The 16,035-nt window shown below is 35.8% G+C and overlaps 2 protein-coding genes across 5 annotated transcripts; one reads left to right on the forward strand and one right to left on the reverse strand.

Moving 5' to 3' along the window:
• Nucleotides 1-467: 467 nt before the first annotated feature.
• LOC121969100 (glutathione S-transferase T3-like) lies at nucleotides 468-3,361 on the forward strand. The gene is made up of 3 exons (XM_042519025.1): nucleotides 468-1,051; nucleotides 1,118-1,570; nucleotides 3,145-3,361. The coding sequence occupies exons 1-3, from the start codon at nucleotides 468-470 to the stop codon at nucleotides 3,359-3,361; spliced, it is 1,254 nt and encodes a 417-aa protein (XP_042374959.1).
• LOC121969235 lies at nucleotides 3,195-8,581 on the reverse strand. Of its 4 annotated transcripts, none has more exons than XM_042519213.1 (5): nucleotides 8,439-8,581; nucleotides 5,515-5,586; nucleotides 5,236-5,393; nucleotides 3,455-3,556; nucleotides 3,195-3,268 (listed from the first exon to the last, which is right to left on the reverse strand). In XM_042519213.1, the coding sequence occupies exons 2-4, from the start codon at nucleotides 5,584-5,586 to the stop codon at nucleotides 3,457-3,459; spliced, it is 330 nt and encodes a 109-aa protein (XP_042375147.1). In that variant the 5' UTR covers nucleotides 8,439-8,581; the 3' UTR covers nucleotides 3,195-3,268; nucleotides 3,455-3,456. The 4 variants fall into 4 exon arrangements, with proteins under 4 accessions (XP_042375147.1, XP_042375144.1, XP_042375146.1 ...); XM_042519210.1 differs by having other exon boundaries at nucleotides 3,195-3,326; XM_042519212.1 differs by lacking the exon at nucleotides 3,195-3,268 and adding an exon at nucleotides 5,673-5,774 and having other exon boundaries at nucleotides 3,382-3,556; nucleotides 8,439-8,575.
• Nucleotides 8,582-16,035: the final 7,454 nt, after the last annotated feature.

Raw genomic sequence — 16,035 nt, forward strand, 5'->3', positions numbered from 1 at the left:
CGTTCAAGCAACATTGGGGTGGCCCACCCCATGCTATATTTTATTTTTTATTTTTAATAAAAATATAAACTCTAAAATTAAAAAAAAAACAGAAGACAACGGCTCATTTAAAAAACAAAAGCAACGGCTAATTAAAAAAAACGACTATTTAATTTAAAATTTTTAATAAAATGATTACTTTTTAACGGCTAGTTAACGGTTAGTTTAAAATTTTGACTATAAATATCCATCCATATGTGCACATATTTTCATTCCCACTCACTACTCTTTCAATTTCACTCTCTAAATTCTCTCCCTGTCTATTTTTTCAAGTTCCTACCATCTTATTTTTTCTATCCGAAATGGATGAAAATAATAGGGCATTTTTTTCCAATTTCTTGAATTCTACAAACAACTCGCAAGAATATTCATCTTCCCAGAATCCACAAATTCCACCAAATTATCAATACCCATATCCATTTCCCAGTATGTCGTTTCCTCCACAAAATCTTCAAAATGTCCAAGGGTTTGGAAATTATGCCCCTCGAGGTCCATATCAACCGCTTCCAGCCGAATATTGGCAAAACATGAGTCATCCATATTTCACGCCGTCGGTTGTTCATGGATATGGTACCCCGCACACAACTGGTATGTCTTTCACTCCTTCAATGTCGAATGAATCTGCAACTCCGACTTTTGTCCCGGAAACTCAACTTTCCGACCGTGAATCCCCAATTGAGGTGGTCAATTTAGAAAAGACGGTTTCAAATGCTGAGGGTACAAGAAAGCGTTCAAGTTGGACAAAGGTTGAAGACGAGGTCTTAGCGAAAAGTTTTGTCACTATCAATGATGATCCAATAATCGGCAATGATCAAAAGGCGGATGCTTTTTGGGGACGGGTTGCAAGCTACTACAATGAGAATCTTCCCCAAGGTTCAAACACCAGAAGTGCAAATGTTATACGGTCACATTGGCACAATACAATCCAAAAGAAGGTATATCGATTCAACGCAAATTACAATAGTATTTATAGTTCATATCGAAGTGGTCACAGTGATGAAGATATATTGAGGTTTGCGTATGAAAAATATCTATCTGAAAACAATGGTGTTGCATTCAATCTCGAACATGTGTGAAGAATTGTCAAAGACCGTCCAATGTTTACTCCACAGTCCGCTGATCACTTTGTGGCAACAAAGAAGACGAGGACCTCAGAGTCTGGAGCAAGCAACACCTCCTCCAACCAAGATGTGAGTATAGACCTGGATTATGAAGATACTCGTCCAATGGGGCAAAAGGCAGCAAAAAGAAAGGGGAAAGACAAAGTAAAATCGACCATGGAGGATCTGACAGTAAACTACAACAATATTATCACAAAGTTCACTGAGTACACAAGCGTGAAGAAGTCCGAAGTCGATTTGAAACAAAAACAACTTGAAGTAGAGGAGATTAAGGCAAAAGCTGTATTGTCCAAATCTGAAGCTAAGAATCGTCGCTTGAAGTTGAAGGAGTACGAAATATTGAACAAAGACACCTCGCAGATGACAAAGGAGCAGCTTATCATACATGAATGCCTATGCAAGGATATTAGGTCGTTTTCCCAATTTTATAATTTTAGGTGTTCAGTTGTAATTTCATTTTCCCAACTTTATAATTTTAGGTGTTCAGTTGTAATTTCGTTTTCCTAACTTTACAATTTCGTTTTCCTAACATTCTAATTTCGTTTTCTCACAAACATTTATTTTATTTAATAAATATATTTAAAAAATTAATATTATTTTTGAAAAATAATAAAATTTTATTTTTAAACGTAAAATTATTATTAAAAATAATAATAATTTAAATATTTTAAAACATATTTAATACATATTTATTTAATATGATATAATGTTAAAATGAGTGAGTGGACGGTGGAACCCATGAATAATGGGTATTAACGTTAAAAGGGATGTGGGTGAAAGAAGGATATTGTTATAATAAATATGTGGTAATGGACCCCATATTTTTTGATGATGTGATAGATGTTATAATACTAGAGCATTGTAGATGCTCTTAGGGAATAATATGATAGTTTAATGCTTGACTTGGCTTCACTTCAAAGATTGATTTGAACAAACGAACAACCAGATGGGCTTGCCATCATGAGCTCCATTAGTTTTGTTAGAAATTTATGGTGGGGCCAAAAGGGTGGGTGCACTGTCCATGGATTTGTACTTTTTTTTCTAAATATTGCCACAAAATTCAATGAAATATGATTCTATTAAAAACTTTATCTTATTACTATAAGTTTATTCTGTATATTTACAATTAAACTTATACTTTTATTGACATGATTATTTTTTTATTTTTTAAAATAAAAATTTTATTTTGAATCATGCACAGGCTTTGCATAGCTTAGGACCGAATCATAATTGGCCCAGCCCGGCCCGTGAGCCGAACTGCCCTTATCCCGGCTTGACGCGCAGACTGGGTCGGGCCCAACTGGCCCTCAACCCGCCTGACGGCCTAATAGATCGGGCCGGATACAGCATAGCCCACATGATTAAGTGCAGCGTGAATAAGAGGGATCTATTTAGGTTTCCCGTTCACAACGGACGAGAATAAAGCTAGCAATGCTTTGTCCTTGCCCAAATTTAACCTGGTTTACCAATTGAAGGATATTTTGATTGTCATATCAAAAAGCTTCAAGCAGAACATGTCACATGAACAATTACAAATTACAAATGCCCCATTCCTTGAATTTTTGACGCATCTTCTGTCCTACTACTTGCAAACTTAGCCAAAAAGTGTCCACAAACAAAAGGGGTAAACAAACAGCAAGACTTCAAAGCGATCACTCACGAGAGGACGTAAGGAATAGTTTGAAAGGATTATGTTTTTTACCACCCAAAAAACTCTTGAAAGGGTTACCAAGAAAAAAATTTTATTTGACCGACATGAACAGAGATAAGGAATGCAAATTGGAAAATGTAGATGGACAAGATTTCTCGCCTCCCAGAAAATTCTATACAAGAAACAGGAGCCTATTTATTTGATTGGGCAGCATGGCCCCACAGAAGAAAAGAATACCAAAGCACATGGATGTCAATTAAGAAAGCACAGTTACACTAGAGCTGGGTGATAGGCATCTTCTTTAAGAAACGACAGAAAAGGAATCAATTGCAGGTTAAATAGGAGAGAACTGCAAGACATAAAGACTACTTGGTTTTACACACCTCAAGAGTGCTCAGCTGAGAATCAAGAAGCCGACCATGAAGTTCTTAGTACAGAGCCCATGCTGCTCGTGTTTCTGCTTCATGAAGAGCACCAAGATCAAGCCCAAGGAGAAGGAAGCAAAGCAAAAATGACTGCAGCAGATTCAATTAGTTTCAAACTCATGTAAGAAGAAGCATGTTGTTGCTATTAGTTGCAAATTCTCTTTGGAAAAGTGCTTTTAACAATGTTAAGTAGTGGTGTTTGAGTATAAGGCACATGCCATTATGTTCTTTTGTCTTTCTTAGTTTGTTCATTGTTGACTGAAACACCCATCTCGTGCATCTGCTGCTCAACTGACACCAGACCAGTCTCTGCTATAAATCTGCAAAACAAATTCAGAAAACTGTTGGTCAGCTTCTTGAGAATAACATTTTCCATAAATGCCTCATATCTAAAGAAAATCAAAAGGCAATCAATGAAGAGAGAAGGTTTTAATTATACCAACAACCTAGGTAACGAGATCAAATTACCCTAAAAAGTTCATTTACATCTTTCTGTTTTCTTCTCTAGTGGACACTAATCATTAAAAGGACACGTGTAGCTTTGTAATTAAATGAAGGAACACAGTTAATGAAACTATTAGGGCAAACATTGAACAGGTTGTGTGTTATAATCTGAGCTGCACGTTGCAGATATGATTTCTCTCATCAGAACTACCACCTATATCCCATAAAGGTAATATTTCAGTTGTTAAATGACAGGTATATTATATTCCTATGTTCAACAGTTAAGTTTGGAAGTCCTAAAAACTAAATTTTGTCTACCAATATCTTGTAGGAAATGCTGAGAATCTCCTAAATAACCTTGGAAATTAGAAAACACCTTAGCATTACCCAAATTATCTAAATAAATACTTTTTCATCTATGAAAAATTTTGGGCAGATTTTCAACTTATGAGTAGAAAGTTAACTTCTCTTATTGTCATTCGTCTTACAAAGGTAACTTGCTACGTACAAAAAACATATTTGCGTATATGAATAGCCTTTAATTATGCTTCAACCGCTTCAAGAATATAGAATGATGTGAAGTACCAAATTTTCATAATGATACTAAGAGTTGAAAGTCAATACATATGTAGGATTAAATGCTATGTCCTATGATCTAATACTATAAGATTATTCCCGCCATTCTTTGGTAGGATATTGATTCTCACAGCCATGGTTATTAGTAAAGAAAAATTGGCTCAGGGAGCTACTAACCTCCTTATGTAATGAACAAAGCTAACATGACCAACACACGGTTGGTTTCCATTCACCAGTTAATATTTGATTGTGCCCTGATCAAAATGCAGTTCCACTTTTACAACTAAGAAAAATGTTGCTACAACAGAAACAAATTAATGTATCCCAACTAGTTGGGTGAGGATATATGAATCTAATTCCATTATTGAGTTCATATAAGGCTACCTAAATTATTACAACCTCTCCTAAATATATTCAGTAGAACTCTTTGGTCTGCCATTACCCATCACACCTTAAACTTGAATCAAATTTTCTATTATAAAAAAAAAAAGTAATGTTGCATTAGGAGTTTTAAACTGAACCCAGATTGCAGAATTGAGTGATCTGATGGCAAAGCTAACCCACCCTCTACCTCCAAAGAAGGTGGTAAGGCAATTTGATGTGGATTGAGGGGAAAAAATAGCAGCAATACAAACTACCATAGAATAATTTTATGGGAAATTGCATTTTGAAAATTCTGTACGATATTTAGCAAATATATCATACCAAGCAAATTTGACCTGACTCAATTTTCAAGACCTAACCATCTTAGGCTCGGCTCAAATAAGATGAAAGTTGATGCACAATGCAATTGAATGCAACAAATTAATTTGCAAAGTGTGGCATAACTATTAAGTTCAAGAATTTGACAGTGTCTTATGAAAATTTGTGAGCCCAAAAAAACCAACATACTTCATAAAGTAGTTTAGATGAAGGTTTAAAAGTCAAAATAGTAAAAGACTTCAAATCAATAGAATAAATAAGAAAGAATGAGAACTACCTGTCGATGAGTAGAAAAAGAACCACTCCTATAGTAACAAGCAAAAGAACATGGCCAACGATAATGAAATCACTTGATGAAAATGCCAAAGCAAGCATGGCTGTAAGACATAATCCAAGCAGCAAGAAGGTAACCTTGACCACAAACCATGTTGGCCCCTATATACCAGCACAAAATGGCAACAGATTGTTGAGAATCCCAAAAAAGCCAAAGCCTCACCAAGGTAGAATATATAAAAAAAGAGTTCAGTATAAACCGTGATTTAGCTTTAGAACACACATTAACACCAGAAGCTAATGCACCTAGAAGCACAGCATTTGCAGATGACACATCCGAATTATGCCTTTCCATCTTCACGACATATTGCACAATCATTTTAAAAAAAAAAGTAAGAGGATGAAAGTACCAAAGTGTATTTAAACTACCCATTTACTTACAACTAATACTGAGCATACAACACTACATCAAAGAAATACCAGTCTTGAAGCCAGGGAGGGGAGAATAAAGAACCATCAAGAAAGTTCTAAATTCCATGTTACCTAGTCATTTCACAACAATCTTCAATAAATCATCACAAAACAAGCTCTAGTTAATGTGCATGCCATAGTTGCCAAAATTTTATGATTCATAATTCATATCACATGATACATTATGAACCACATGCAAAATGGTATGATTCTTACCTATATATTTTATATGTAAAAATAAAAAGGAAAATACATTAAAAGTTAAATATAATCAATTAAAAAGTAAATATAATGCACTAAAAAAAATTAGAACCGACATATAAGAAATTTAACCAAAATCATTATAAAAGAAGAAAGAAAGCATGAATTTATGTTATGAGACAAAAGTATAAAGGTTGAGAGTCAATCCTCATAGACATGATGCCATAGAAGAAGAAAATTTTGTCATATGGAGATACAACGATAGCCAAGGTGGACTCACACATAATAATGACTAAGAATTAAAAAGTAGAATTCTTAATGAGAAAAAAAAAACTCAAAGAGTGTTCATAAAGCAAAAATTTTGCTTATTATGAGATCATATGTATTTCTATGACCAGAAGGCATAGGACTGAATCTCTCAAATAAAGACCCTAAAGGAAAGGAAGCATCTCATATTAACACTTCAAGGATCTTGATTCATACCATAATTGAAAATAGGAGGCAATCTGATCCTTTTTTTTTATATAATCCCAGGCTTCTCCCTACTAATCTTAAAGGTAGACGACCTTTCCCCCAGTTAACCTATCGGATAAATCTGGAGCACAACTTATGCACATTTATCCGACCTCTAGAATATTCGTCCCCTGAGTACTTTACCACTACACCACACCTGTGGAGGAAGGAGGCAATAAGATCCTTGAGCCCAACCATGAAAGCAACTCGAGATCAATTCTAGTGACTCATCCACCGGAATGAAGACATTGAAGCTAGTCCCAATTGAGAGAAAAATAATAATAATCCCTTGCTTAAACAAAGCTTTGAATTTGAATATAATCACCGTATTAAATTTACTAGGTATACACCGACCTCCTAGGACATTCTTTAAGTTTTATCCTTACCTACCCCCTTATGTATTTTTTTTCTTTCTAAGTGGTAAAAACAATGAACTTTTAGCATTAGACTAACCAAATGTTCTCATGGTGAGAAGGATTCTTTCTATGTGAAAAGATTGGATAGTTTTGTGGAGAAAGATTGATTCAAACTAAGCAAGGCATTTCCCTCAAAGCTAAGTTACTTAAGGGGATATATAAAATATGAGAAGAAGCATAAATGTGATGTGCAAGTCAAAATAAACCACACCAATAGTCAGGAAACTTATAGATGCTTTGACTAAAAATTTCCAAAAAAAACCTGAGAATATTTTTGAAGCAAAGGAATATTTTTATAGAAAAATGGTTCAGTAGTAAACTTATGATTAGAATCAGTTGAAATCCTCTAATACAAGCTATTCTCTTAGGAGAAACAAATTAGAGAAGCCACTTAGAAAGTCAAGTGCACTGGAATAAGATCTAAGGTAGAAAAGGCAAGAGTCAAGCAAGTAACTTTTGCAGCTTTCTTCATTACTTTAATTATCCAAATCCGAGCTTGCACAAATAACAAGATTTTTTTGTTGTTTCATTGCTAACAATGAATTTTCCTATGAATTTGAAATCTCACTTAATAATTTGTTCTGTTGCTAAATAATTACCCATCAATTACTATACTAAATTTAGTGTTTTATAAATATGACCTCTTTCTTCAGAAAGTCTTACCTTTAACAGATAACTTGTCTTGACTATAATTAAAATAAATGCAATGGCACAACTAGGAAGGCAGTCCAAACTGATTAAAAAAAAGAGTTATTCTTGGGGATAGTTTGATGAAATTTTCCACATTTTTTCGTTTCTATTTTATTTTAGCAGAACAATTTCATCTTTCTGGAAAAAAGTTCACAAAAATTGAGAACAAAAGACGAAAACTCCACAAAAAAAAAAAAAGCAAAATGATGCTGTGTTGTTGTGATAAGTTTGACAAGTGGCTCGCTTAAACATTTTTTTTATTTTGTTTTGTAGCTTAATTATCATTTAATGGCTTGAATTTTCTTGAATATTATATTCCTAATTCTTTTTTCATTACCAAGAATCAAAACTATCCTTAGTCCTAAGAATCCAGTCAAGATGATCTTAACTAATACCAAATACTGAGCAAATGCTAGAATAGGCAGTTCAACTAGCATTCAATTGTGTAAGCTTCTACAGACTTCAATACATCTAAATTGCAAGGTACAAAACTAGGGTTTTCAAGAGGTGACGAGGAAATAGCCAGGAGTTTGAAATTTTTATCACATGGCTATTATTATAACACACTATCCACCATTCATTACTATGCATTAACCTGAATAACTTATTATTCACCCATAAATGACTGTGAATTTATGCCCTATTCTATGTCCAACTATTGCTTATACTAACTGAGAAGCATAGTTACTTAATCCTGCAGAAGTGCAAAAAAGGAACATGCATCCAATCAAATCCACGACCCTAACCCAATTAGTTTAGGAAAAGATTGTGTTGCGAAGGGAAGGGTTTAGAGGAGATACCTACAATTTTGGTGTTGCGATGGAGAGAGAAGATCATTAGTTGAAGCAATAACACAGATCTTTGTCTTCCGATAGAGATGTGGACAAGGAGAAGTGGGGAAAGAGCAGAAGTGCACCTGCGAGAAGAATCGAAGGACGAGAGAACGGGATCCGACGGGGGTTGACACGCTCGTCGCGCGGTAGATGAGTGCAGCGGACCAGGTCGGCGGCGGCAGGCAGGCGTTCCTCGAAGCCTCTGATTAATTTTTATTCAGAGGTAGCTGTGTCACTGAACTAATTTAATTTTTATTCAAGAACAATTTGATATTATTAAATAAATTTAGCATTTATTTTGGAACCATTTTTCATAGAAAATAAATCTTTTTTTCAATTGATGCTCAGTTCAAATTCTCTTAGGGGTGTCAATTCGGGTGGATCGGATCGAATTGGATCGAATTGAGTTTTCTTTTTAACCCAATCCGAACCCGACACAAATCCGAGTTCAACTCAAAACACCTAAACCCGAATCCGACTAACCCGATCAATCCGAACCCGACCCATATAATCCGAAAATCTAATTCAAAATAACTTTTTGGGATTATTTTCCTTATAATTCTTCACTTTTATCTCAATACTCCAACATTATCATACAAACATAATATTAATATACATAAAAACATCTAAATTTTTAAAATAAAATTTGATTTAATCCCAAAAAAACCTACAAAACCCTATATTTAAGTCAATTCGGGTCAACCCGAACCCAACCTGACCCAACCCGAAAAATTTTTACTCTCCAACCCTTCAACCCGAACCCGAACCCGAAAATGCTCAACCCGAACCTGATTTTTTTCAGGTCGACTCGGATTGGGTCGTCGGGTCATGTTCGTTTTTGACCCCCTAATTCTCTCCTAAAATATAAAAATATGAAATATAATTTTTACATCTATTAATCAAAATTCATCCGTTAATTTATCAAAATTAAAATTAAATTTTTAAATATTATGCTTAGGGTCCCGATTTTAATGGAGCCCATGATTCTTAATTATTTAAGATTATTTTTATATATTTTTTAAAAAAAGTATCCACTTTTAATCCTAAATTATTTTAATTTTATTTATTTCAGATGATCTTGTAATTATTATTTTTAATTATGTGTGTTATTTTTTTAAAACCTAATTAACTTTTTTAATCTTTTAAAAGTATAGATCTGCAGGGATGATCTCATATCTTTTCCCATTTTCTGGGCTCTTTTTCTTCCTTTTTGGTGATTCTATATCTCTCTACTCACTCACCAATTTACTCTCAAAGAACGTCCATCTCTCTCATTGGTAATATTTATTGCTAGCTCGTTTTTCTTCGTTATCGATAAGAAAAAGAAATAAGAGTTCTTTATCCGTTCGATGCAAAATAGAATATTAATTTAAAAAAAAAAACAAATTGATTTTTTTTTCTTACATAAATAAAAATTATCGCACCATATTCTTCACATTTTTAATGAGAAAATTAGCCATAATATACTAATTTCCAAAATTTTTTATTAATTACAATATTTAATTCGTCATACTTAAATTTGAATAATTATATTCAATGTTTAAGAATAATCTGATAATATTTTTTTAAAATTTGAACTGATTAGTAGATTAGATGCTCATTCTATTTAATCAATGATGTAGTGATAAATGGATCTTATCTAGTGTGGTTAAGGGTAGAGATAACAGTCAATATAGAAGTTAAAGTTAAGACAGTCAACATTCGAGAACCAACAGACTCTTCAAAAATAGGTCGAGCGGAGGTTGACTTCAACTATCGACTTCAACATAGAAGTTAAAGTTAAGGGAGCCAGGAACACTTGACAAGAACATTAGATACTCATTACAGATCGGAGGAATGCTAGGGCGACAAGAGCGCTTGTCCGGTCGGACGAAAATGGTCTACTAAACCTAGTCACTACGGGGAAAAGTAGTAGATCAAGGACAACCGAGCGGAGAAGTCCCGACTCATTGGTCACCTCACTCGGTCGAACAGTAGGACCCTTCTCGTATCTTTTAGTATCATTTTGAGATGTAATGCCGCTAATAACAAAACATGGTAAACAGGTGAATCATATGACAAAAGCTTTTACTGTCTCATCAAGAATTTGCATGTCTTGTTAAGGTATGATGTCAGAGACACTTATCTGACATGTTCTTTCATAGGATGGTTAGAAAAATGTGCTCGTACCTTGAGAAGAGTGCACGCCACCCACCGGGGCACTATATAAGGGGGGTTCATGCACCAGCGGAGGTACACGCTATTCATTATTCATGGAAATAAGTACATATATATAAAAACTGATTTGAGAGATAAGACTCTCAAACCGAATGTCAAAACATACATCATAGCTAGGAGTTTATTCTCTACAGTCGAGGTAAAGCCCTTGATCATCACACAATTCACTTACATGATCATGCACTTAATGCAACTCACACCATCACAAACAAAAACAAAGTCAATCCAACCACCAATCACACACTCACATAATATCACACAACACCATAACATGGATTATATATGATGAATAGGTGGTGTGGCAATCAAACAATGACAACAAGCAGAATCAAGATGTGGAGCAAGTGATACTCGATCATAGCAAAGCATGGACAGGAGCAATTGCACGAACAGTGGCTTCAAAACACGGACAGCAGCACATCCATCTACAGATTCAAGCAAAGGCCACCCTGCACATCTTGGATTGGAAGAAACAGTGAACTCCAAATGGAAAGTATCCCTCCATAGATCATCGTCCTACTTTTAGCAAGTGGTCAACTATCAACAGATTTATCATGTCTTTACCATGAGCTGTTTGCTGCGGACTAGATAAATCCTTATGATGGATCTATGAACCCTCTTGGGCTTTTTGGCAAAGCCCCAGCCATCAACGGATTTGGTGTTGTCATTACCATAAGCAGTTTGCCGCGGACTAGATAAATCATTATGGTAGATCTATTCACTCTCTTGGGTTGTTTGGCAAAGCCTCAGTCATCAACAGATTTGGTACTGTCTTTACCACGAGTCATTTGCTACGGACTAGATAGATCAATTATGGTGGATCTATTCACCATCATCCTCTCTCATGCCTCACATGCAAAATCAAAGGATAAATACAAACATATACAACAAAAATATAACAAACCAATCTTCATGTGCCACCTATGTGAAATCTGGTCGATCCTCCCTTGTGCCACCGATTTAAACTTTGCTCCATCCATATCATAACTTCCATGTACACACAAGCCATGAAGCTTCAAAACCACGTATAGTAGATGAGGCTTCTTCAAAAACACGAACATCAAAAACAGTGAACTCCAAATTTTGGACAACAAGCACAATGAGCTCCAAAAAATAGCAACAACAACATTGTAGCCTCCATTTCCTTCATGTACAGTCAACATGACACCTTCTACACCAACCAATAGTGGCATTCAACTTGCAAATGATGAGCACTAAGGAGGTTCCAAGTCCACAAACCGGTAGATATGTATTTGGACCTTCTGAAATAGTCAATCCACATACGGCATAATGCCTTGGTACCAGTACCTATTTCTGGCTTCCCACATATAATAGATTGAGCTAGAGATGATTAGATGTCGGGACTTCATCTTTCTACCACCACCATTGTAATATCTCCCAAAAATTTGATGTAACTCCTCAAAGGATTTGAAGTTATGTTTGATCTCCATCCATCGCTTCACCTTGCACCAAAGTTCACAAACCGTCGAGCATTCAAAGAAGACATGTTGATTTGATTTTTCTTGTTGTTGGCACATGACACAATCCTTGTTTGTCTCATACTCCATTCTATCCTTGATCCTCAACCTCCTATGAGCTAGCATCCATAATGTAAAGCGGTGCTTTGGCATGATTTCCGGTTTCCACACCATAGATTTTTATGTTACTTCCAGCCCCCTTGGCATGAAGAAATTGTATGCATTTTTAACTCTATTTTCTATCCCAACAAATCAATCTATCATCCTCATATTTGCACTTCTAACACCATTTGAGGTTCTCAAGATCTTGTTCCGAATTTCTATAAGCCTCTTGATCAAAGGAGAGTCCGAAGCTTTGCTTTCCCATACCAAAAATTTTACACCTTTTATATAATGATGGTGTACCCAATTTATCCATAAAGAATCTGTTTTGGACTTGATATCTCATAAGATTTTGTTCAACAAAGTCTCATTCCATGCAAGTAGGTCTCTAAGGTCATATCCCCCATCTTGCTTTGGTAGACAAATTTTTTCCCAAGATATAGGAGGGCATTTGGAGGACCAAACAAACATACGGCAAAGTACTTTAATCTTATCTACAACTCCATTAGGAATTGGAAGCATTGAAAGCTAAAAGCATTCCACTCCTTGTAGAACCGTACCTATCAATTCCAATCTTTCGACATATGACAAAGTGTGTTTGGGCCAAGCATTTATCTTTTTTGTGATATTCTCTAGGAGCGGTCCATAATTAGCAATCCTCAATTTTTTCGCCGCCAATGGAATGCCCAAATATCGGAAGGGGAAAGAACCTTCTTGAAAACCCAAAAGATCAAGAATTTAGGTCTTCACTCTTGCTTCTACACCGGCCATGAAAATCTATGTTTTTTGTTGATTTGCCTTTAGTCCCGAATCATTTCCGAATAAATCCAAGCAATCTGCTAAGTGTTTGTGTAGAAGATGTATCCGCTCGGCAAAATAACATAAGATCATCCGCATAAATAAGGTGGGTGATGCCCACCTCCTTGCACTTTGGATGGAAATGAAATGATGACAATCTAGAGGTGACTTTGAGTTTTCTTGATAACACGTCAATACATAATCCAAACAATAAGGGAGAGAGAGGATCCTCTTGCCTAAGGTCTCTTTGCCCACTGAAAAAAATCATAAACTCCACTATTAAGAGAGATTAAGTAAGAGACCGTTGTGACACATTCTTTGATTCAATTGCAATATCGTTGGGGAAAATCAAAATCAACGAGTGTCGACATAAGAAAATCCCAATCCACCATGTTGAAAGCTTTTTTCAAATCAACTTTGATCATGCATCTAAGAGAAACCCTTTTCCTTGCATATTTTCGGAGCAATTCTTAAGTCAAATATATGTTGTCGTCTATGGAACGCCCCTTTATAAATGCTACTTGAGCCAGATCTAATAAGAAATCTCTAACTTTCGATAACCGGACAATAAGTATCTTGAAAATAACTTTGTAGAATACATTGCAACATAAAATCGATCTATAGTCCGCTACCCCCACCGCATGGTCTTTTTTCGACACAAGTGAGATCAAGGAGTGATTCCATTGCTTTAATAGTTTTCCATTTTAGAAAAATTCTTGCACAGTTGCAATAAAATTGTTACCAATAATATCCCAAGATGAGGTGAAGAATTTCGAACCGTAACCATCCGGACCTGGGGCTTTTCCACACTCAATATCATGCAAGGTGACTTTTATTTCTTCTAGCATTACCGACATGATTAGATTATCAGTTTACCCCAAGGTGAGCTTCCTTCCAACGATCTCACTGCTGTCCAAAAGTGTGCACGCCTCTTTCTTACCAAGTAAGCCATGAAAGTAGCCAACAAACTCTTCCACAACTTCACTTATACTTGTGGTTTGATCCCTATTGCATTTCTTGAGTGTGATGATTGCATTCCTCTTGTTGTTCCTATTTACCACATCATGAAAAAATTTTGTGCATTTATCCACACTCTTTAGGTATACATTCTTGGCCCTTTGTTGGTAGAATTGTCTTTCTACTTCGGCTAAAAGATTTGCTTTCTTCCTTATGTGAGTGTACTCTATAGGAGTTGGACCACCATCTAGAATGTGTCTTTGGACCTCCTCTAATTCTTCTTCTGCTCTCTTTGTCTTCTCGGAGATGTGCTCAAATTTATTCTTGTTTAGCTCCCTCAAGCACCTTTTCAAGCGGAACATCTTTGCCTTGAGAACATATTGAGTGTTTCCTTAGATAGGGGTTGCCCATGAGTCCTTCACTATCTTCTCAAAGTCTTCATGTAATACCCACATGTTGATAAATTTAAAAGCTCTATTCGAAGGCTGGTCTTTGGACAAAGTGTACACAATAGTACATGAATGGTCCGAGAGACACCCCGGTGCCGTAAACTCCACATATGCATCGAAATATGTCATTAATAAAAAAGAATTAACCAAAGTTCTATCTAATTTGTATTAGACCATGTAAAGTGACATCTAATGGAACAGATATCCATCAATCCACAAGTTTGTGTAAAAATCTGCATATCTTTCATCTCATGATTTGTGACAGGAGAACTATCTTTCTTTTCATCAATAGATAAGAATAAGTGAAATCATCCATAATCATCCAAACATCAGCAATATTATCTCCCAAATCTACAAGTGTCTCCCATAAAGGTCTTCTTGTGACAATTGAATGAAGGTCATAGACAAAAGTTACAAAGAAATTCTTGCTAGAGATACGACATCGAATATGACAATGTATATATTGATTTGTAGTCATAATAATATCCAAATCAACCTTATGTAAATCCCAAAGAAGTAATATATGGCGATGATTTGATAAGTTGAAATTATGTGCATACCCCATATCTGAGAACCTCCTTTGTAATATAGGACTTGATTGAGTGTTCATTGAGTTTTATTTCCATTAATGTCATAATTTGAATGTCTTTTGCTGAAGCAAATGTTGCACCCCTCCATGCTTTAGGGGCTTGTGAAAGCCCCTAATATTCCAAGATGCAACATTCATTTATGACTATTATAGGTTGCTCGCACCCGTTGTCTTGTACCAATCATAGGGGTAGGTATACTACTAGTCGTATCCCCACTCATAGATGATGTAATAGTGGGCAACAAGGAAGATGTTGATGCCTCCGATATCGTATGAATAATCTCACTTGTTGCCCTATCTTCTTGCGATGCCCTGGAGGAAGAAGTAGAGGAGGATGAGCTCCCTTCACTTGGAATTGTCGGCTTCTGGACAACTTTCGGTGGTTGCACTTGCTCGATTTCTCTAGGCACCTCGTCATTTGTTTCCACCTCTTGAGGGGGTTGTTATTGTAGCATTTGATCCTCTCCGTGGTGGGCTTTATATTCACAATTGGGAAGAATTATATCCACTGGTATAGGGTTGTTCACAACAATAATTGCAAGCTCTTGTTGATCAACCGTCACCTCAACATTTGGTCCTTGTTGCTTTGACCTCCATTGTTGGCTTGCATGGTTCTATATCTTGTTCTTGTCCTCCCGCGACATCTAGTTGATTGAGATATTGCCCTCCCATATCCTTGCACATTTATATCAGTGTAGGGGTTATTTCGCTATTGCCCAACCGGTGTAGCCTTTCCTCGGCAATTCTCCGATCGATGACCCAATTTGTTGCATGTCTAGCAAAAATCCAAGATCATTTCATATATGATTTTCAAATCCACTTGAACACCAGTAGGTAGGGTGATGGGGACTTCGTGAACACGTTCATTAATAGCTGGAATCTCTACCATAAGCCTTGCATACTCCAATCGCTCCCTTGTCCTAGTCAAATTATCGATGTACAACGGTTTGCTAATTTTCGATCCAATCTTGCTTAGCACAAATTGACTTCAACAATCCGGTGGGAGGCCATGGATTTGTATCAATGCCGACACAAAGCGTCTATCTTAATTAAATAGAAAATATTTGGACATAATCTTCAAGAATATCGG

The sequence above is a fragment of the Zingiber officinale genome, chromosome 4A, assembly GCF_018446385.1.
Source record: "Zingiber officinale cultivar Zhangliang chromosome 4A, Zo_v1.1, whole genome shotgun sequence".
Classification (NCBI taxonomy): Eukaryota; Viridiplantae; Streptophyta; class Magnoliopsida; order Zingiberales; family Zingiberaceae; genus Zingiber; species Zingiber officinale.

Coding starts and splice junctions, on each gene's coding strand:
- LOC121969100 (XM_042519025.1), top strand. CDS start 468: ATGTCGTTTCCTCCACAAAATCTTCAAAATGTCCAAGGGTTTGGAAAT. Junction 1,052..1,117: donor AGTGATGAAGATATATTGAG/GTTTGCGTATGA, acceptor ACATGTGTGAAG/AATTGTCAAAGACCGTCCAA. Junction 1,571..3,144: donor TGCCTATGCAAGGATATTAG/GTCGTTTTCCCA, acceptor AATCAATTGCAG/GTTAAATAGGAGAGAACTGC.
- LOC121969235 (XM_042519213.1), bottom strand. CDS start 5,586: ATGGAAAGGCATAATTCGGATGTGTCATCTGCAAATGCTGTGCTTCTA. Junction 5,394..5,514: donor CATTAGCTTCTGGTGTTAAT/GTGTGTTCTAAA, acceptor GCTGGTATATAG/GGGCCAACATGGTTTGTGGT. Junction 3,557..5,235: donor CTTTTTCTACTCATCGACAG/GTAGTTCTCATT, acceptor TTTGTTTTGCAG/ATTTATAGCAGAGACTGGTC.